The 21,857-nt window shown below is 51.7% G+C and overlaps 1 protein-coding gene across 7 annotated transcripts in view; it reads right to left on the bottom strand.

The window, feature by feature from the left end:
* Positions 1-1,411: 1,411 nt before the first annotated feature.
* MTMR14 (myotubularin related protein 14) overlaps positions 1,412-21,857 on the bottom strand; it is a 54,776-nt gene continuing 34,330 nt past the window's right edge. For 2 of the 7 annotated variants that reach the window (XM_033210564.1, XM_033210565.1), the window contains 10 exons: positions 20,483-20,549; positions 19,060-19,145; positions 18,766-18,842; positions 18,485-18,521; positions 15,828-15,898; positions 14,961-15,019; positions 14,636-14,774; positions 13,562-13,741; positions 5,970-6,125; positions 1,412-2,011 (listed from right to left, as the gene is read on the bottom strand). In XM_033210564.1, the coding sequence (XP_033066455.1) occupies positions 1,828-2,011; positions 5,970-6,125; positions 13,562-13,741; positions 14,636-14,774; positions 14,961-15,019; positions 15,828-15,898; positions 18,485-18,521; positions 18,766-18,842; positions 19,060-19,145; positions 20,483-20,549 (1,056 nt within the window). In that variant the 3' untranslated portion in view covers positions 1,412-1,827. Of the gene's footprint in view, positions 2,012-4,612; positions 5,499-5,969; positions 7,246-13,561; positions 13,742-14,635; positions 14,775-14,960; positions 15,020-15,827; positions 15,899-18,484; positions 18,522-18,765; positions 18,843-19,059; positions 19,146-20,482; positions 20,550-21,857 lie in introns of those variants that run through there. The other 5 variants (XM_033210566.1, XR_004436998.1, XM_033210567.1 and 2 more) reach the window with 5 other exon arrangements.

The raw sequence follows: 21,857 nt of genomic DNA, 5'->3' as shown, positions 1-21,857 counted from the left end.
CCAGATGGCAGTACAGCCCCGCCCGGCCCTGCGGGCAGCCCCCGCCCCATTGGAGCAGCCTGGAGCCAGCGGGGAACCTCACCCTGACCCCCAACTCCAACCCACACCTTGGTAGAGTCCACCCTGCGCAACTCTCTGGGGTGGAAACCCAAGCCCCCTAGAGTTGTCCATGATGCTGAAGCATTTGGGGCACCTGGTGGGCGTTGGAATTGTTGCCTCTTACTGAGCCACTCCCTTAGTGTTTCTGCCCTTTCCCATTCCCAGCCTGCCTAGGTCTCTGAATAGGAAAAATACGTCTCTTATTAGCTGTGTGACCTTGGACAAGTTACTCAACATCTTTGTGGCTTGACCGTGAAAGACCGTTAGAAAGGCCCTTAACAGCAGCTACTTTAGGTGCTGTAAAATTTTACTGCGATAACCCAAGGAAAGCACTTAGCACACAGCAAGTGCTCAACAAACATTCACTGGTATTTATGATTTGTCCTCTGGGTATTCACACTGATGACAGTAAATGGTGGCTGTTAAGCACCGTGCAAAGCTGTCTGCCCATGCCTTTAAACCCTCACAACTTTCATGGCATTACAGACGCGGACACACTCTCATGACGCAATCTACTGTAGGCCACACTGTAGGTCAGCCTACAGGTGGGGGAGAGAGGTCAGCCAGCCTCTCCCCCACCACATGCACATCAATTGCTATCTCCAAAGCTTTAGAAGCCAGTCCCTCCTCCATAGGCAGGCCTCAAGGTAAGGGCTGCAGGTCACTTGTACCAGGACCATGCTGCCTACAGAACTTGTTAAAGATGAAGATCCTGGTCGGGTGCGGTGGCTCATGCCTGTAATCCCAGCACTTTAGGAGGCCGAGGCAGGCAGATCACTTGAGCTCAGGAGTTTGAGACTGGCCTGGCCAACATGGTGAAACCCCACCTCTACTAAAAATACAAAAATTAGCTGGGGACGGTGGCATGTTCACGTAGCTACTTGGGAGGCTAAGGCAGGAGGATCATTTGAACCCAGGAGGCAGGGGTTGCAGTGAACCAAGATTGTGCCACTGCACTCCAGCTTGGATGACAGTGAGACTCCATCTCAAAAAAAAAAAAAAAAAAAAATCCTCCAGCTAATTCCCAGGCAACTTCCTTAGCAACCCAAAGGCTAAAGCTCAGGCAGCTCTGGGAATGTGCACAACTAATCAGGCTCCCTAGGTGACTAGGACCTGCTTAGGCTTGAGAACCACTACCCAACTATTATCCCCACTGCAGGACTACCATGGCTCACGAGTGGAGAGGTACACCTGTCACCAGTTCTCTTCCTGTTTCACCTGTCCTCCACTTAAACACCCCTTGTCCAGCAAAAAGGACAATGATAACCTTCCTAATAGCTCCACAAAGACAATAACCAAATGAGGACACGAGTGGCTGTTCAAAAAGACCTTGATTTTATTTTGTGATCTGTGTCAAACTGCCTCATTCTCAGTGCAGGTGATCCCTCCTCCCCAGGAAACAAGAATTGAGAGGTAGGGTCTTTGTGAAGTCATGGCTTCCGTAAGGCCCCAGGGAAACCCCACACAGTTCTGAGAGTTGATGGGAATCCCAGCAAAGACGGGGTGGGTGGGAGACAGTGACAACGGGTGGTGGTCACCAGTCAAGGGGCTGGGGGTTGGAAACCCCTGTCTTTGGCCTTGCTCAGCTTTGGGGCTGCCATGTACATGATGGAGATGGGGGAGTGAAATTTCCCCTGACCTGGAAGTACCCCTTTGGCCAGGCATGGCTTTGATTCTGCTAAGGACTCAGCTGAGAGAGGAGCAGGAAACTGTCATGGGCTGGCTTCTTCACAAGGCATTGCTGCTGATGCCCCGGAGTCCGACACCACGGGCAAACTGCTCCAACAGGCCCCCGATGGCACCAGAGGGACTGGGGGCTACTGCCCGAAGCCCCACCGTGCTGCTGTACGCAGCCAAGAAGGCTGAGCGCACCTCCTGCAGCCGAGTCTCTCGATCACTCAGGGCTGCAAGCCTATGGGGAGGGAAAGAGAAAGAACAAAGACATTACCCTGGGACAGGACCCAGCATCCTCCCTCCACACCACCTGTCCTTGTGCTTCTGACTGTACAAATCCAGTGTCTGTGTCTTATGGCCATGCTATCCTTGTGGTTCAGGCCCCAGATAACTGGCCCTGTTTTCCCTTAAACCATTCCTCAAAGCCTTCAGGCTACTGTTCCCATCTAGAGCAGGAACTTTTACTGGGACACTAACCTTTTTTTTTTTCTTTTTCTTGAGACAAGGTCTTACTCTGTTGCCCAGGCTGGAGTACAGTGGCACAATCAGGGCTCACTATAGCCTCAACTTCCCGGGCTCAAGCCATCCTCCTGCCTCAGCTCCTCAAGTAGCTGGGACTACAGGCACATGTCACCATGATGGGGTTTACCATGTTGCCCAGGCTGGTCTCAAACTTCTGGACTCAACTGATCTGCCTGCCTTGGCCTCCCACAGTGCTGGGATTACAGGCGTGAGCAACTGTGCCTGGCCTGACCTGTTGTGAAAATAACTTTCTTTGCGATCACTGGGAAGGAGGGTAGCTAAGCAGGAGGGAATTTGCCCCAGCAGCTCTCTGCTTCCACTCCTCGGGAAGCGCAAGCTGAGGCATGAAGTTTTATACCTAACAGTAAGGAGGCCCCTGAAATCTGGCAGCAGTCCACAGCTGTTGAAAGGCCTCAGCCTTGGCCAGGTGTGGTGGCTTATGCCTGTAATCCCAGCACTTTGGGAGGCCGAGGCAGTTCAGGAGTTCGAGACCAACCTGGCCAACATGGCAAAACCTTGTCTCTACTAAAAATACAAAAATTAACCGGGAATGGTGGCATGTGCCTGTAATCCCAGCTATTTGGGAGGATGAAGGCAGGAGAATCGCTTGATCCCCGGAGGCGGAGGTTATAGTGAGCCAGACTGCACCACTGCACTCCAGCCTGGGCAACAGAGTGAGACTGTGTCTAAAAAAAAAAAGAAAAAGGCCTCAGCCTTGAGGCGTAGACATGATGCATCTTAGGAGGAAGCTATTGCCCTGGAAGAACCCACTGTCTGCTGGGTTGAGGGCAGGGTTCCCCGCTGGAAACCTCTAGGGCTTTAGCTACACCTTCCATCACTGTGGTTCCCAGGTAAACAGCTGAAAGGGTGCTCGCTTTTTCAGAAAGATCTGTGTTCTGATTCTATCCCCCATTCCTCTCTTGGCCTCTGTAGGCTCTGATCACAGATGAAAGCCCCTCTTCTTTCCTTACCTTGAAATTACAAGTCAAGAAGGGAAACAAGTGCACACAACTCAGGCTTATCAAAGTGTGACTCCACATGAGGCTGTGTGACATCCCCAAGGGCCTTTAATAGAAGAGGCCCATGGACTCGACTCAAAGGTCAGGTACTCACATGGTGTTCTCCCGATGGGTCCCTGGATGGCCCTCTCTAGGGGTCACAGACCTACATGAGAAGAGCCCTCACCTACATACACCTAAATACTAAGTATTTACACCTAAATACTAAGACCAGCCATGCCTACTAATCTTGCTCCAAATCCGCCCCCAAGAAACCAATGCCTGGACAGTCCCTCCCTGGAAATGTGTCAGAGGCAGCTGAAGTGAACCCAGTCCCAAAGCCTCAATGACTTGTACCCAGGGCTTGTGGGAGCAGAGGGGTGTCTGAGGATAAATGACAGTCCTGAGGTAAGTAAGTGCGGAGATAGACAGGACTCAAGGGAAAGCAGATCAGTGGGAGTGAAACGTGAGAGATGGAAGCAGTAGGCTCTGGACAAAGAAAAGTCAAATCGCTCCTGCAGCAGCACTAAGAACATGGAGCTGAGATCGGATTCCTGCACTACCATGAACAATCTTGAAGTCTCTCCTGGTAACTGGGGGAGAAGCATGGCCCGAGATCTTTTTACTTTCTAATTTCACACAGGCCAAAGGCCATGCATGCTTGCCTTAGCTTCTCCTTACAGCATACGAAGGAGAAACAGACCAATTAGTTTACACTCACAGGGAACATCCAAAGATCCATACATGAGCATTCTCACTGCCCTGCCCACCTCCCCCACGCCCCCGCCATGGCTGGGCTGCCCATTTCTGAGAGATGGAAGGGACAGAGACCACAACCTCCTGAGAGATGAGAAAACAAGAGAGGCTATGTGATCCATTTAAGGACACATACCAGGCAAGGGAGGTACTACAGTGCCATTCCTTCTTGAGAGATGAGCTAACAGGCTCAGAAAAGGCAAGGCTGACACTCGAAGATACAGCTGATGAATAGAGCAGCTAGGATTTGGACTTTTTTTTAATCAGTTTCTCTGATACCAAAGCCCAAGTGCTGCACTCACATACTGCACGGCTTCACAGGAATCAACTCTGACCGCATCCCACAATCTTGGAGGCCTTGAGATCATACAGAATCCAGCCCTCCTCTTGAGAACCTCCCAGAACTAAAGGGTTGGCTTGGAGTACTGCCTGGGGCCTAAATTTAGTAGGTTCTAGGGTGGGTGATCTGGGGCTGGAGTTGCCAGTTTCAGTGGCTAACCCCAGGTAAGTGAGGGGTGCTATCAAGCAGGGGTATCTGTGCTTCCTTCAGAGATGGCTTTTGGGCAAACAGGGCTGGAGTAGGAAGTCTCTACAGAAAGGTGCAATTTTTTTTGAGAGGTTTGCTCTTGATGCCCAGGCTGGAGTGCAATGGCACGATCTTGGCTCACCGCAACCTCTGCCTCCCGGTTTCAAGTGATTCTCCTGCCTCAGCCTCTCGAGTAGCTGGGATTACAGGAACGTACCACCTCGCCCAGCTAATTTTGTATTTTTAGTAGAGACGGGGTTTCTCCATGTTGGTCAGGTTGGTCTCGAACTCTTGACCTTAGGTGATCCGCCTGCCTCGGCCTCCCAAAGTGCTGGGATTACAGGCATGAGCCACCACACCTGGCCTGCAATTTTTTTATTTTTAACCTTCAAAAATCGAAGAGATCTTGTTTCTGGCCTAGGGGCTGGCTGCAGAGGAGGCTGTGCCAGGCACAGTGACCTCAGAAGCTCTTTGGTGACTTCACAGCTGCAGGGCCAGGACCTGTGCCATCCTGGAATTTCAAGGTCTGACTGGCTCCTGACTGCCCTCAGTTAGGATCCAGGGCCCCCTTTCCCTTCCCAACTCCGCAAGGCACCTTGCCTCCACCCACCAACATGGGTGGGGATGAGCTGGATTGCGGTGCTGGCGGTGAGGCCCCAGCATGTGCCATTCATCCAGCCCATGGTATGGAGGTGAAGGGAAAGCTTGCTGAGGGGCCCTCAGCCACCACAGCTGAGGAGCAGGTCTTGCTCCCCCGGTCACCGGAGGCTTTCTCCTGCCTGACATCCATGAAGCGGCAGAACAGGCCAGGGGCAGGTGGTTTCCCCGGAGGCAGCTGCTCCAGTCAGGTGGACACATTGTAGGGGCTGGAAACTCAGGGTTTTGTAGGTGTGGGATCTAGAATCCCCATCCAATTCTTATTCCTGCCCAGAAGCAAAAACAGAAGACAAGGCGGGTAGAGACGGCAAGTCAACCTAGATTCTGCTCAGGAGCACAGCTTTGGGCTAACCCAGCACCACTCTGGCTCTGGCCTCCACCATACACCTACCTTCACTATCCCACTGTTCTGCCTTCAAACAATTCTGTCAGGCAAAGGCTTATACAGAAATAGAATCTTCTATAGTTACAGTCTAGCAGCTTTCCCTTTGGGTGCACCTGAGACACCAGTGGATGGTTTTTAGAGGCTGCAGAGTGAACGCACAAACCAGTGCACTTCCTGACCAGCCACAGGCCTCCTTCATACCTCGGGTTCAGCAGCTGAGAGGGGAGGGGCAGGAGGCCAGGCCAGCTCCCAAGCGCCAGCCTCTGCCTCATTCCTACCCAGCACTCCTGACTGCTCACCAGCTTTTCACATGGGCAGGGGAGTATCCTGCCTTCTCAAGCAAGACACTTACAGACAACTGTTAGGGAGCTCATCCGGGAAGCTGAAAGGGAAAGAGGAGTCTGTGTGCAGGACAGCCCGCTCCTGAATACTGCCACAGCCCGTTACCATCTGCCAGCTGCCATAGTCTGTGGAGAGAGAGGATCCGGGCAGGGGATGGTCCACTGATCTGGGGCAGAGAGGAGAGAGAGGGGAGAGGATGCAGTCAGTCATATGCCTGACACAGGCTATGGAGGGGACTGGGGGGGTAACATGGCCCTGGCTGCTAGGTTCTGTTGTCAATCACTGTCTCCAAAAGTCTAAAAAAAAAAAGCTGGACAAGTTAGTGACCGAGAAAAAAGAACAGATCACCAGGTAAGCTCAGCTGTGAGGACAGTACTTGGTGCAGACTTACTCTGGAAGCAAAAACGAGAACAAAGCATGGCAGTAAGAGTGAATCGGAGCGACAGCCTGGGGCCAGGGTGTGCCTGTGCTGGAAGCAAACATGGCAAGGACAATCTCAACAGGACCAAATGAAGGGAGCAAGGCTAGCACCCAAATGAAGCTGTACCGGCAGCCGGGTCACCCATGCTTCCTGGCATGCAGATTTGCAGGGTGGGCAACAAAGAACCCAGGAGTCCCATCAGAAGAGACAGAACAGGCCTCTTGGGGATTGTGGAGGGTATGACCTAGACTGAAGAGTGATGGAATGGGAGTCCTGAAGTCCCCCCTTTCTCTGCGGTGCCATAGTTTGTATTCAGAAGCATCAGCCCAGCAGACTCAGTGGCTATGCCCAGAGGGAAGGGATGAATCAGGCAGGCAGCCTGACAGCTTCATCAGGCCTTCTTCAGATGGAGGTTTGGGGGGTGGGAGGAAGAAAGTTGTGCTGGGAATCTACTGCTTCCGCCTCCTCCCCACTCACAGCCAACCCCCCTCTTCTGTCCTGGGCAGTAGTCCAGCCAGTGCGGGTGAGGGAGGAGATAGGGAGACATCAAACAAGGCCCTTCCACCTGCTACCCCAGGTCCCAGTCCCCAGAGGGACATCATCTTTGATGCTTGACCCTTTATTCTTTCATCCAAAAACAGCAGGAGGTGTTCCAGTAGGGACCCAAAAACAGGAATGAAGAGCAGGGATTGGGAGTGGAGAAAAATGTTCACTGGCCTTGGCTCCCCCAGCTGGCTGGTATCAAGGGCTCCTAGTCTGAGGTGACAGCCCGACTGGTCACTGGGCCAGTCTTATCCCCAAGCAGCTGCCACTGGACTGCAGCTGAACAGGCACTGCAACTCTGGCAATCCTTAACCATCTCCATCTGTAAGACAGGTGAAGATACTTGCCTGATGTATCACAGCTAGGGAGTGTGAGAAGAGGTTTTTGTTTTTCCAGTCTTGTCACCCAGGCTGGAGTGCAATGGCGTGATCTGGGCTCACTGCAACCTCTGCCTCTTGGGTTCAAGCAATTCTCCTGCCTCAGCCTCCCAACTGTAATCCCAAGTATCTGGGAATACAGACGCCCACCACCATGTCTGGCTAAATTTTTGGGTGTATTTTTAGTAGAGATGGGGTTTCACCATGTTGGCCAGGCTGGTCTTGAACTCCTGATCTCTGGTGATCTGCCCACCTCGGCCTCCCAAAGTGCTGGGATTACAGGCGTGAGCCACTGCGCCCGGCTGAGAAGAGATTTTTAAAACCAAGAATGATTGCACATTTGTCCTGAAACAGAACCACCTTGGGACCAGGAAAAACAGATGGTTTTCTATGTTAAGGCTGCCATAAATCGGAACCCCCTACAACATACAGACTTACCACATTCATCATTCTTGCTAAACTCTAGAAGGTGCGTGATGGCAGCATTAGGGATGAGAACAGGACATGGTCTGTCACCTGACGGAAGCCCCTAAGGCCCGACAGAGCAGGGCTTCCTTGTTTCTAGATGGAGAAACTTGGGCTCAGGCAGTCTGTAATTCAAAGAGACAGCTCCCCAGGAGCAGCCTACCCTGTGCCTCCTCCAGGTCACACTAGGCCTTCAGCCGGCACAACCCTGAGGTGCATCCTAGCTCCACAAATCTCATCTATTGTTCAAGCTGCAGGGTAGAATCTTTTCCAGTTTTAGTAGCTTGTGGGAAAACAACAGCTAAAAACCAGAATGTTGAGGGAATGGAAGGGATGCTGACTAGGATGAGGCACAGCTGGGGCCAGGAGCATGGGGAAGTTTCTCAGGCCCCAAAACCACTCCCCCAGAGCCAAAGAGTAACACTAGCAAGGGAAACATGGCCAATGGGAGGGAGTTACTGACTGGCTCCCCTCAAGGATTCCAGGTCCCCTGGGCTAGTCACTTCCCTTTACTTCCCCCATGTCCCAGCAGGTAACACCGGCCAAGAACTGCATTTGGAGCAGCTGTTGGATGGATTAGGCGGCACAGACAGCAGCAGTGTATGTGATCCCAGGGGACAGAAGCATCTCTCAGCAGGCAGCCATCTTCTGCAGACTCTGGGGTTTTTCAAGAGTGAGCATACTGGCTACAAAGGAGTTTTCCTACGTGAGGCCTTTGTCAAAGGAAGGGCTACAAAGTGACCATTCAGCTCCTGGGGTTGAGGGCAAAGGGCCATGCTAAGCAGGAAGGTGTCCACAAATACTACCATGGATTAGCTGGCTGCAGGGTACATCTACAGTGGGTCATGTCACCAGGAGTAAGGACCTGTGCCCATATACTGAGAAGGGAGGAAAAGCCTTCCAGTCAGTCTAAGAACACAGGTAACTTAACCAGCTTCAACAAGAGCCCAAACCCTTTTGCCCTGGGCAGCAAACAGAGGGGTCCAATCTCCACCCCCTCTGCTCTCCCACTACACAACTGGAGAGAACATGGGACCAAGCAACCCTCAAACTGGATGGTGGTGGAGCAGACAACGCTTCAGAGGTCACCTGTCCACATCTCAGCGGCTCGGACCTCTGCCTAGGAGGGTGGGAGCTCAGCAACATTTCACTTCCTTAGTGGGATACAGCCCAGGGCCCTCTTCATAGCACCCAGAGCTGTAGTTCCTACGGACTCCCACCTCCCCAGATGCCCTACTGATAGCCAACTCAGAGCAGGTGTCTTTTAGCTAGTCCTTTCTGGAAGGGGGTACAAGAATACTCACAACAACTGAGCTGGCTCAACCCAGGCAAGAACACACAGGTCGGGATGTGGGCCTGGCCTTTTATGCAGCTGTCAAATGACTGATAAGGCCAAATCCTTAACCACAGCTACCGTCTGCTGGGCATTGGTAAAAAGGTATTTACTATGAGTATTTACTCCGTCCATCCCAATCCAGTCCAATCCATCTATCTGTCTATCCGTCCATTCAATCTATCTATCTAATCTATCTTTTGTATTGGCAGGGTCTCACTATCGTGCTCAGCCTAGTCTTGAATTCCTGGGTTCAAACGATAATCTGACCTTGGCCTCCCAAAGTGCTGGATTACAGGCATAAGCCATCACGTCCAACCCATTATTTCATTTTAACCCAAACTTACGGGGGCCTGAATCATTTTTCCCCCTTTAAAAACAGGCTAAAATAACCAAGCTCAGAAGGGAAGTGATTTTTCCAAGTCAGACAGCTAGGACTGCAAAGCTATGACTGAAACCCAGGTCTGACCAAAGCCCTTGCAATAATACACTCATCTTTCTTCCTGATAAGGGGTGGGCACCTCAGAAATCAGTTCATGGACCACCACATAACCTCCAATGGGAGTAAAACACACAGCTTCTACCTATAACTGAAAAAAAGAGGCTCTCATGTGACCCCTTGATGTGAGAAAGGAAGCAGCATGTCATCCTGGGAGCTGCTGTCAACCATTTTGCCACCATTAGGGAAGCTGGGCAGAGAACAAAGCTAACATGCAGAAGGAGGCAACGGGAACAAACTACAGGGAAATAGAGCTGGAACCTTGATCAGGCTGCACTTGAAGACTGATTTTCCACTAGGCTTTTCCATATACAGTTGTTCCTTGTTATTCCTTTTTATCGCAGGGGATTGGTTCTAGGATCACCACCCACTTACCACCCCACCAATACCAAAGTCCTTGGATGCTCAAATCCCTTACATAAAATGTAGTAGCACAGCTGTTCCTTGAACAACACACATGAACTGCACGGGTCCACTCATATGCAGATTATCTCCTGCCTCTGCTGCCCTACACAGCAAGACAACCCCTCCCTCCGCTTTCTCCTCAGCCTCCTCAGCAAGAAGACCCTTATGATCCACTTCTACTGAACACACAGGAAATACAGTTTCTCTTCCTTATGATTTTCTTAACATTTTATTTTCCTCTAGCTTACCTAAGAATACAGTGTGTAATAGAGATAACATACAAAATATGTGTTAACTGACTTTATGTTATTGGTAAGGCTTCTAGTCAACAGCAGGCTATCTGTAGTTTTTGGGGAGTCAGATTTATACACAGATTTCAACTGAATGGGGTGAGGGACAGCCCTAATCCCTGCATTGTTCAAGGTCACTTGTATTTGCATATAACCTATGCATATCCTCCCATATGCTTTAAATCATCTCTAGATTATCTGATACAATGTCAATACTCTGTACGTGGTTGTTATACTGCATGTTCATTGTATTACTTTCTATTGTTTATGTTATCTTGAATGTTTTCAATCTGGTTGGCTGATCATGGATGTGGAACCTGCAGATATGGAGGGCTGACTGTAAATGTGTTTCCTTTCCTGTTTCAGTCAGTGAGATGTGTTTTCTGTTACTTGCATTTGAAAACATCTGACAAGGCTGATACAGAAGGTTTGAAGGTATACAGCTAGGAAGGACCTTGGAATTACCTAAGCCTCTGATTACACAGATAAGAAAATGGAAACCCAAAGTCATCAAGTGATATGTCATGAAGTCACACACAGTTAGTACTTGAACTAAGATAGAGAATCCTGGGTTCTGAGGGGACCTGGCTGTCACCTAATCTAAACTTACCCTGCTCCCACCCACAAGCAGACAGCCTAGGACAGAGCTAGTTGCTCAAGAGTAGTTAGCAGGTGGTGGAGGTTGGGGGAAGAGTAGCTAACTGGGCAGCAGAGGTTGGTCCCTGTGTTGCTACTCAGCTATTCAACCAGGATGCTGGGCATCCCCCAGCAAACTTCATCTGCTCTTCAGGTAGCCTGGCTTCAAGCTGGGCTCAGTGGTGGCACCATCCCTCCTTGGGCATGGATAATGCTGTGCTAGCAACCCCCCTACTCCTAAAGGATGTGTGACTCCAGAGCAGAGGCCAAGGCCATGCAAGGTGGAGCGACCTGCTAACCAGAGGTAGGGGAGGCATGTGAGCTCAGAGCATTGGTCCTGGCCCATCTCAGCCCTCAACCCTGTCACTGATGAGAGATTTAACAATGGTCCAGAAATGCAGCTTAATCAGAAGCTGCTGCAGCAACAGCTAACAATGATTAAAAACCACCAGGCTTGCCAAAAAGGGGTATGGGCTGGGGGTTAGTAAGAATTGGCACCCCACAGAACTTTCTTCCCAACCTGACTCATACCTACTACTTAACTTTGAACAAAGCTTCACAGATTCATTCCATGGGGGAATCCTGCTTTAAAAGAGAGATGCCTGTAGAATTTGGAGCATATAAAAACCCAAAGAATTCACATTAGAAGAATTTTGGTTGTCACAGACAGCTTCACTAAAAGGTTTCTTTCCATACAGCTTCTCCTAACACATTAAAGACCTGGCTATTGTTACCTAAGAGGCAGGGAAGCTAATCCCTTAGGCACTTTAAAAGACTAAATTAATTTTAATGGTAATGGAAATATATAATTAGAATGCTCCAAATCTGAATAATCTAGACTTTCAAAACCTCTGACCAACAGGCATCCAAGTCAGAAGAAGCCTGGCTTCAGACAGGCCTCCCCCAAACAGACCAGCAGAAGGATCTAACACCTCACAGTTGCCCACCCCACGCCTTTCAAAGCCTTGCACCCATCTTGGTACAGCTATCCCAAGTTTGGCCAAGTCCCAGTGTGCAGGGCTCTGAGGTCAGGAGGACAACCCCTATCCTCCTCAGCCTCCCAAGAGAGGGCCTTGGTGGCCATCCTGACTGGCCACAAGAGCCTGAGCCACGTCCTGCAAGCAGAACGTCACCTGTGAGACTGAGGGACACTATCACAAGATTGGAAAGTGCTATCTTTTGGCAGGCAGAAGATGGCGAGCTACCGTGTGGTAACGGGTGATGGGGTGCTGCCTCAACTTGGGAGCTCACTGCAGTCTGAGCAGTTAAGACTGAGGCAGGACCCAGAGGACAAGAAGAACCTTCTGGTTTCCTCCCTAGTAGTTCAGCAATGCTGCACAGGCAGAAAAGGAGGCAGGGACCATGACCTAAAGCCACAGCCTGGAACAGTGAGGGTCACACAGTGCCACTGCAGCCCCAGAGTGGCCCTGAAGACAGCTGGGTGCAGACAAGGGTGGTGCGGCAGCAGGCATGCACACAGAGGATGGGACGGGGCACTAGCACATGGGCTTGTCTGTCTGGCCCCGTCTCTGCCCCACCACTTCCAAGACACCTCCTATGGGGCCAGACAGCGTGTGGCCGTAGTTTCACAGACTCAGCTCCAGCACTCAGGCAGTGTTCTGAGCTGAAGAGCTCACTCAGGGGTGAGCACACAGGGCCCCTGTGGGCAGTGCAGTCTGGAATGCCCACTCCCGCTTATCTGCTCTGCCTACGTGCAGAGGATGTTCTTCCCCATATTCCTTCATTGCCTGTTTTTGCCCAGAGGGAAAAATCAAAGGGGTGATGGGAGGAGGGTTCCAGAAGTTTCAGAATGTTTTTCTTCTTAACAGACCTATTACTACCAGTGACGAAACTGAGTCTGAAAATCACATGGATGTGATGTGGCAGGGCTTGACTTGAATCTGGGATGGAATCTAAAGCTCATGCCCATTCTTCTAAATGCCCCTTTCTCCCTGGAATTCACTAAGGGCCTGAAGTCCCACACAGAATTCTTTCGACGAGAGTATGAAGTGGAAAAAGTGGTAGGAAATGCTTTCCCCAAGTGCCAGACCAGTCCTCAGTCCTAGCCTCTGGCCTGTGCTCAGCTCTAAACTCACCCAGAAAGCACCGTTCCTGCAGCACCCTTCAGCCACGGCCCTGGCATGGCCACCCTGGCTGAGCTGCTCCCTTTCCAGGTGTGCAGTCACCACCATTTGTCCCAGCCACACACACGTACCTCAGCTCCCTAACATCTGTTCTCACTGCTTCACCAATTCAGACTTGAGATGTGAGAGCCAGAAGGGACTCAGAATCTAGATCCATCTCTTCAATCACAATGGGAGGTGCGCCTAGGGGGCTGGGATCTGCCAAAGGTAACAAGTGGAGGCAGTCCCTATTCCCCACCATCACATCACAGCCACAGCACTTCTGGGTTCCCCTGCATTCTGCTAGGGTTTGAGGAAGGAATCTCAAAACATTCTACAAATCAGCCCTTGCTTTATTACCAAACACTAACCCATCCTCCAAATACTGGGCCTGCAAGCTTAGAAACCCTATCTTGAGACCCTAGCTCAGGTGCTGGGCCCCCGACCCTCCAGTCTTATTAAGGGGGAAAGCTAGCCACTTCCAACAGCAAGGGCTTTGGAGCTCCTCACCTGGGTTTGGGGACCTCCAGGGGACTGCTACCCATCCTGAAAAAGTTATCAGAATGGTTTGAGGATGAGGAGCTGGAAGACCTGGCTTCTACCAGCCCCTGGTAGGAAGGCAAGCGGTCCTCTGAGGGTTGTGGCCGGTTCCAGAGGACACTCTGTGGAGAGGATGAGTGGCTCTTCCTCCTGCAGTGGAAGGAGCAGGGCTGTGAGCCAAGGGCCACTGCAGGCAAAGCCCTCTGCCCACCCTCACTGAATTTCAGGCCCAGGCTTGACTTCCACTGGCAAAACGTCACATAGGAGTGGGCAAACATTAGCACTCTCTCCAGCTCAGGGCCATGGGTAGCAGGGCTGGGTCTTTATGGAGGGCCTATGGCATCCAAATCACACCAGCCTACTGGCCTCGAAGTATGTGCTAGAAAATCATTCCTCACTGTTCAGTCACTGCCCACCTCCATATGTTATGCAAAATCTTTTTTTTTTTCTTCTTTTTTTTCCCCTAAGAGACGGGGTCTCATTATGCTGCCCAGACTGATCTTGAACTCCTGGGCTCAAGCGATCCTCCTGCCTTGGCCTCCCAAAGTGCTGGGATTATAAATATGAGCCACCACTCAGGACTGTGTTATACAACATCTTGAGCCATATGTCTATGGTGAAAGTCATCAGGGTCTCAATTTCATGAAATTCTCAAAGGAGCTGACCTTCAAACAAGTTCCCAATTCCCTATCATCTTACACCCACCTTTTTGGTTTTCTTTTTCCAAAATGGCCCCCTATCTCCCCAACAAATGATACAATGGAGCTCCTCCAATACCAGCCTCCCAGCCCTACCCTGCCTAGCCACTTCTCTGTCCCACAGGGAGCCCTAGCCCTTTATGCTCCTGGGCCACCACAGGTAGTGCCCTTCACCAACCAGATGGCTGGCTTCCGAGGCCCAGTAGAGACAGCAGGAGCACGGAGCTATCTTCTCAGCTCTTCTGTTGGGGGCCCCCTTTGTTCTCGGGGCTCCAGCCTGACTCCCTGGTGCTGATGGCCCCGGGCCACAGCTGTGAGTGACCTTGGTCCCAGTCTGGCCCCTTACCAAGCTGTCTGAGTCGGCGCTCCTGCTGGGACCAACTCCACGGCCTCATAGGTAAAGCTCCCAGTGGCTCCTGGGGAACTCTCCATGACCAGGGAGAAGTCGCTGCCAAGGCTGGTGGTGCTGCCACGGTCTTTTCGTCCTAAAAGTAGCCAGTGCCATCAGTCAGTGTGTTACCTTCTCCCACTACTGGTCCCCTACTTTTTCTATACCACGTAACTAGAGGAAAAAAAAAAACCAAAAAACTTCTAGGATAAACAGTTCCTGCCTGATCTGTACTCGGGAAGATGCATGGAGGAAGGGAAATCTGTTGGGGCCCAGGACTCACTCAGCATACAGATGTCTTCCAGGGTGAAGCCTCCATCCCGGGCTGGCAAACTCTTCCTCCTAGAAACAGAAGCTGGAGCAGTAAATTCCAGATCTATCTGGGGTTTTATTGTCTCCCGTTCCTAATCCTGCCTGCCCTGGAAAGCAGCTCAACTCACTAGCAACTCATGGAGATGGGTCCTAGCCTAGGGAGTGTTATAAAACACCAGGCCCACTGCTGGGACACATGCTGCAAGGCTCTGTCCAACACACAGGTGCAGATTTCTGAGGCCAGCAAGGTCTGCATCCTTCTCATCAGCTTGTGCCCTGAGCGTTCGCGTTCAAATCTGGCCCAACATGCTTGTAGCTCGGATTAGGAAAGCAAACCAACTCAGGCAAGACCCCAACTCTCACAGGGGTCCTAAGGCCGTTGCCAGCCAAGACGCTTGCATTTCCCAGGCTGGAAGCAGCCTTCTGCCCCTTTGTAGGGGGGCTGCAGTGTTCAGCCAGACTTTCTGCTATAGGCCATGGAGGGCAAGAGTCAGCTTGAGTGCACTGGGAGTTGAGTCCTCCTACTCGTGGGCTGGCTTCTTCCTGCAGCAACGCACCTGTTCTCTTGGTCATCAGAGACCACTCATCTGTCCCAAAGCCTGTCTGCTAGTGTGACTCCAAGTTGACCCCAACATGGCCTTCCCTGCAGAAGAGCCTCTTCACCAGTGGCCTTCAGCAGGGACCGCTACCCTGGCCTCAGAGCAAAGGCAGGAGGGAGCACCAGCCCAACAAGGAGGGAGGCAGGGCGGGAATGAGGTGGCCAGCCTGCCTGCCTGCCAGGAAGCAGCCCTTCTCAGAGTGCCCTGGCCCAGCATGACATGTGTAGGCCTCCACTTACCTCTGGGTCTTCAGAGCAGAGAACTCCTCGGAGGTAATATGCTTCAAAAAATTGAAGCAGAAGAAGAAAATCTAAAGGAGAGACCAAAGAGCAAAGCACAATGAGAAGAACCAAGGAGGCAGAACTCACAGGAGAGGGCAGCCCGCCGCTCAGATCAAGGCCCCTGCTGGACAGTGGCCCTGCTGTGGGACTCTGTGGGCGTTCTGGTCCATAAATGGTGTGGGTGGTACAGAGGCCTTGGCAGGGCCTGGCAGATGCACTTGGACCGGGGGAAGGCAGGAAGGGATTTCCTTCCTAGGACTGCCAGGGTTAAGCCAGCAATTTTTGTTGTTGTTGTTGTTGTTGTTTGTTTTTTTGAGACGGAGTCTCACTCTGTCACCCGGGCTGGAGTGCAGTGGTGCAATCTCGGCTCACTGCAAGCTCTGCCTCCTGGGTTTACGCCATTCTCCTGCCTCAGCCTCCTGAGTAGTGGGACTACAGGCGCCCACCACCACGCCTGGCTAATTTTTTGTATTTTTAGTAGCGACACGGTTTCACCATGTTAGCCAGGATGGTCTGGATCTTCTGGCCTTGTGATCTGCCCACCTTGGCCTCCCAAAGTGCTGGGATTACAGGCGTGAGCCACCACACTCGGCCAGGCCATTGATTTTTCAAACCATCGTCAAATTCAACATATGTGTTCTCAAGTGGTTAAAAAGGATAAAGTGAAATGGTACCCTCTCCACTCTTCTAAGATTCCCAGGGAGAGACACTAACAGGGAAGGATAGCTGCGGGAGAGATGACTTGGGCGCAGGGAGAATAATGGACAAAGCAGGAACATAATGGAAAGCAAAAGAATAACATTTTTTAGGAGAGGCACCCAAAAATACTGGTTCAGAACTAGGGGTGTGGGCAGTCACTGTCTGGTCTAGAGCCTCCCTTGGTGAGAAGCTGTGAGGGTCAGGTCTTAAGCCTGAGATGGGCACAGGCAGGAGGCTCCTGACCCCACCCACATCCCCACCTCCATGAGCAAATTATCTTCTTCCTTCCAGCCAGTGCCTAGCCTAGGGGCCTCCAGGAAGCACACACCAGGCTTCTGTTTCTGTGGTGATTCCCAAAGGCCTGGCCCATGAGCCCCTCCCTCAGAGAAATCCTCACTTGGCATCCCACAAGCCCTGTCAGTTTCTTCTCTCTGTGTGCCCAGGCAAGGAGCTTCCCCCAACAAGGAGAGGGTTGCCCAGGTCGGGTCAATACGAAAGTATTGTGTTACATAAGATTAAACAGGTGTTTTCACTGCAGACTTTGTAGTCTTTAATATACTAATATGTTCCTAGAACCTCCAAGGTGAGGTGGGGAGATGACACAATCATGTTTAACTAATAGGCCTGGGGGTTTTGCTTTGGACACATTAGTGTCTGGATTGTCTTGGGGGTGGTAAACGAAAGGTCCTGAAGACGAACGCTGCAGTTGAGGAGAGCCTCTTATCTACATGGTGAGATGCCAAGGTCTCAAACTCAGACACTACTTGGCTCAGCCCCACCCTCTGCAGGCAGATCTGGTCTGCTTTGTTGGGGTAGGGATATTACAGGGAGGGTAGAATGTCCCGGAGCTCCGGGCAAGTTCCAAAATGAGAGGCTACAAAGAGGCTTCTTTAAGCACTGATTTCAATGCCAAAGTCACCGCCTCTGAGGAAGTTCACGGAGGCCTCTGAGGAATAGGCTTAGAACTCTACAGCCCTGGCAGACGTGATAAGTGTTCAGAAGAAGAGATTTGGAAGGGGAGAGGAGCAGCTGAGACGGAGGAACAAAAGGAGGAGGCGCGAGATAAGATGCCCAGGAAGGAAGCAGCCTCACGAGGGTGAGAAAGATGAGAAACACACTTTGGGAAAATGGGGTAGTGGGGGCCAAAGAGAAGGAGCTGGCACTGTGGGACAGCTTCCGTGCTGGGCTTCTGGACTCATTCTCCTAGTGAGGCAGCACGCTTGACACCAGGAGACTCAAGGTGAAGCACATCACCCAAGGTAACCCAGGCAGTAAGGGGGCCAACTAGGGACACACTCAGGGCCGACTCCAGACCTGCATGTGATGAAAACAGGCACTAACAGGTAAGGCCTGTGGAGAGTAGCCGACAGGATGGGGGCGCAGAGGTGGTGACGGGCATGGGGTAGAGAGTGCTGAGCACGTGGGAAGAGGAAGGAAGAGCAGGTCCACAGGAGAGGGGACCTGGAGGCAACCATCAGGGGCAGGACCCTGCTGCTGGGCACCCTGACATTGAAAAGTGGCTGAAAGGTGTGATGGAAGGGTGAGGAAGAGAAGTGCTGCTGCATTTTAGCTGCAGAGACGGGGGGAACAGAAAAGACTTCTAAGATGGTTCCAGAGCTGAGCAGAGAAAACGAATGGCCTGTGAGAGGGAAGATCACAGGCAGCCAAGGTAGCCTTGTAACTGCTCACCCCGACTTGTGGGCTTGTATTATCTCCACGGCACAGGCCCATGAGGCCCAGGACAGCTACTGTGTGGGTGCTTGTCCTGCCATGTTGCCTTGGACAGGTAGGACAGGGGGCCACATCCCTGCATACCTGGGGCAAGGAGCTGTCCCTAAAACATGGAACTCAGACAGCCCACCCCCTGCCCCTCTTTCAGTGCTGAGCTGCGCCCACAAATTGTAGGTGGCACTCACCTCCTCCCCTTTGCTGAGCCGATCTACCAACATGTGCCTGAAAAAAGGAGGGTGGAGAGGCAAAGTCAGCAGCACCAAGATGAGAAGGCCAAGAGGACAGGGTCACCAGACAGACTGTGTCACTGGCACCAGCGTGGCAGGTGGGGCCTGATCAGCAGCTTCGGTCCTTCTCAAGGGGTAGAATTATCCTTACCTCCAACCCCTGTCAAGGGAGCCACTACACAACTCACATACAGAAACTGTTACCAAGGCCCCAAAACCCAACTCCTGCAAAGGCTTACCCAAAGAGGAACCAGTCATAGGCCACAGTGAGGTAGAGGATCTCAGCAGGCTTCAGGGACGTGTGGATGAGCCCATCCTGGAAGAGACCACAGGAGATGTGACAGAGCCCTCTTCTCGTCCCCAGGAGCTAAACCATAACCAGACCCAGTGACAACGCAAGGTGACGAACACCCTGAAGGACAGGGTTAAACACATCTGCTCTGAGCAATGGCATCCCCTGCCTCAACCTCTGTCTGGAGACAGTCCTAACACACCCAAAGAGCAGAGCTTGGTAAGGGCCCATTCATACTCACAGCCCACAAGGAAAGGCGCAGGAGGGAGATGAAGAGGGGGGTCCGATCCCAGCCTGAGATACAGTGTACCAGCAGCCCGCTGTCATCTACTCAGGAACCACAGGAGAGGATGCCCAGGAGAGAATCAGACATGGACCGATGAGCAGGGAAGTACCACCATCCTGGCCTGGTGGAGAGAGCCAGGCCCCACCAGCTTCTGTCTTCCCCACTGGCCTCCCCACAGCTCTTCTCCAGCCTAGTCCCAGAACGGGGTGAGTGGCAGGCATCTGGCTTTGTAGCCTCCTTTCTTCCTTTCTGGCTATAGTTATCAGTGTACTTCTGGGGACACAGTGCAGCCTGCACAGTCCACTTTGCGCAAGTCATTTAGGCAGGGCTGACATCCCTACCCAGTCTCTCAGAGGGCACTACAAGTATTTTTTGGGGGGCGGGGAGTGGGCAATTTTTCAGTGTGCAGGGCTGCATGAGTTGCAGGACAATGACTATCCCTGGCCAACCCCAACCACATGCTAGTACCTTCCCCACCCTCTAGTTTCTACAGCACCCAATACACCAGACACACATTTCCAGAAGTGCTTTGAGGGGTAGGTACTGCCCCCAGCTAGAGAACCAGTGCCTGGCTCCAAGGGCTGGCATGTGACTTTGTGGCAACTCTCCCTCCAGTGACTAGTTCAAGGATGGGCACTTAACCCAAACTGGGCCAATGAGCATGAGCTCAGACTTTTACTGGAACTCCAGAGACTGAGGCAGTCTCCCCTGGTGGAGCTAAGATGGTGGAAGACAGGTCTGGAATGGCTGCCAGCCATGAGGCCAAGACAGTGGTTTTGAGAAACAGAGAAAGATTCTTTATGGTGTTCACCTGGCTCTGTTCTTGGGCCTTCTTGGTTCCATAAGCCAATGCATTTCCACTTGTTTGAGCAAGTGCAACTCCTACAGAAGTCCTGACTGCTACCAGGGATTTAGAGTCCGTCTGCTCTAGAGACATTGAGCAAGCCAGGCCCATCCCATCAAAACAGCCAAACTGGGTGGAGGACTCTGGAGAACAGGGCCTCTACAGGCTGTGTGCATCCGCTGAGCAGCCAGGATTGATTCTCTCATCTCATGCCTCATCTTTCTGAATGAGAGGCCCATCCTGGCCCCACACACAATGCTGATGAGCAATGCTGAGCCAGTGTGAAAATACCCTGTGCACGGCAGAGATGGTAATGAGTTCTTAATTTTGTTTTCCAGGATTTTGAGGACATGGAATAAAGCCACCAATGGACAAATCCCACCCAGCCTCTGGGATTCTAGGAACTCCCCAAATCCCTCTCCCACGGTGCAAAAGTTAGGTGTGCGACTCCAACAAACATACAGTTGAGGTAGAATGAACTGGGAACTCCCCAAGGGTGCAGTGGCTCGAGGGATCTGGAGGAGACAGACTCACCATCGCTGTTAACTAAGGAAAGCAGCAGCTTCAGGTAGTTTTGTGTTTGTTGCACCAGGTCCCAACACTGTTGGAGAAAATAGAGAAGAAAAGGGGTCTAAGAATGCACATTAACTCAGATTTAGAATTTAAAGTATTTAAAAAATAAAATGCCCAGAGTTATTCTGGGGCAACTATACAAGGCCCTTGGTCACACACCACAGGTTTTGAATCCCAGATAATCTGGGACATTCATATTCCATCTCCTCCTTCCAGCAGCTCCTACCACCTCTCCCTGCACCCCTCAGCCTGTGGACCCCCTACTCAGTGTGTTCTGACCCAATGTGAGAGTGAGGAACAGAAAGGGATGCTGAGGCCAGGGTGACCCAGAGCCCCCTGCCCACATTAGGGTCCTTTAAGTGCTGGGCTCCTGGTGTGGCTGTCCAGGAAGTCAGTAAAGGTAAATGAAGAGCCCTGAGGCTGTGGCCAATGTCTCCAAATGGCCACATAAAAAGATTCATTGCTTCATTTGTGATGACATCATAGAAACTAAAACATCAACCTTTTCAAACATGCTTCATTTGCTTTTTATTGCTATTTACTGCATACTATCTTTTGATAAACAACAAATAAGGAGTCTAACAAGGAAAGTCTTTTTAAAAAGGAGGCTCATGAGGTGGGAGATAGGAAATTAAGTAAAAGTCTTTAAAGAGATGAGAACTTCTGTTCTAGCCCAAGTACAAGGTCTAGTCCAGACCCTCTAAGAAACAGCCCACTCAGAACCTGGAACTCCATGGAAGGGCCTGACCCAGTTTTGCGGCACCCTCTTCCCTAGCTGGGGCAGCCTCTGTTCTCTTAAGATACAATTGCTTAGCAGTGTTCTGGGGCTGTGCAGAGAGGGTGACACATGCCAGCAAGACAGTACTTCCCAGGGGGAGGGGGAACACGGCACCTGTAATTGGAATGGCTTTCCCAGGAATTTAAAACAGGCTCATTTACCTGACCCTCCCACGCCCCTGGAGAGTTCTGACCCACTTTTAGTGGCTCCAGAGACAGGTGCTGCAGCACTGTGCTAATAAAGTCATTATCAGTAGCTGCACAAGGGATCTCTCAACTCATCTGGCTCAACGTGTCAGACACACCATTGCTGATGGAGCAGTGATTCTCACAGGGCAAGGAAAAGCAGGAGAGGGAGGTAGGAGCTGCACTGCACCAAGCCCAGTGAGCATCAGGTGGGCTGGGGGATGACTGCAGCAGCCGGGGAGGGCAGGCCCCGCTAAGGACTAGAGAGCTGCGGAGTGCCAGCCACCATGATGGCTGTCTGGAGGAGATGCTGACCATCAGGGAGGGGCAGGAAGTTCCCAGGGCTGGGGCAGGAGCTACAGGCCGGGGAGGG

This window comes from Trachypithecus francoisi, unplaced genomic scaffold (genome assembly GCF_009764315.1).
Source record: "Trachypithecus francoisi isolate TF-2019V2 unplaced genomic scaffold, Tfra_2.0 Lachesis_group0, whole genome shotgun sequence".
Classification (NCBI taxonomy): Eukaryota; Metazoa; Chordata; class Mammalia; order Primates; family Cercopithecidae; genus Trachypithecus; species Trachypithecus francoisi.
This window is presented reverse-complemented; position numbering and strand designations above follow the sequence as displayed.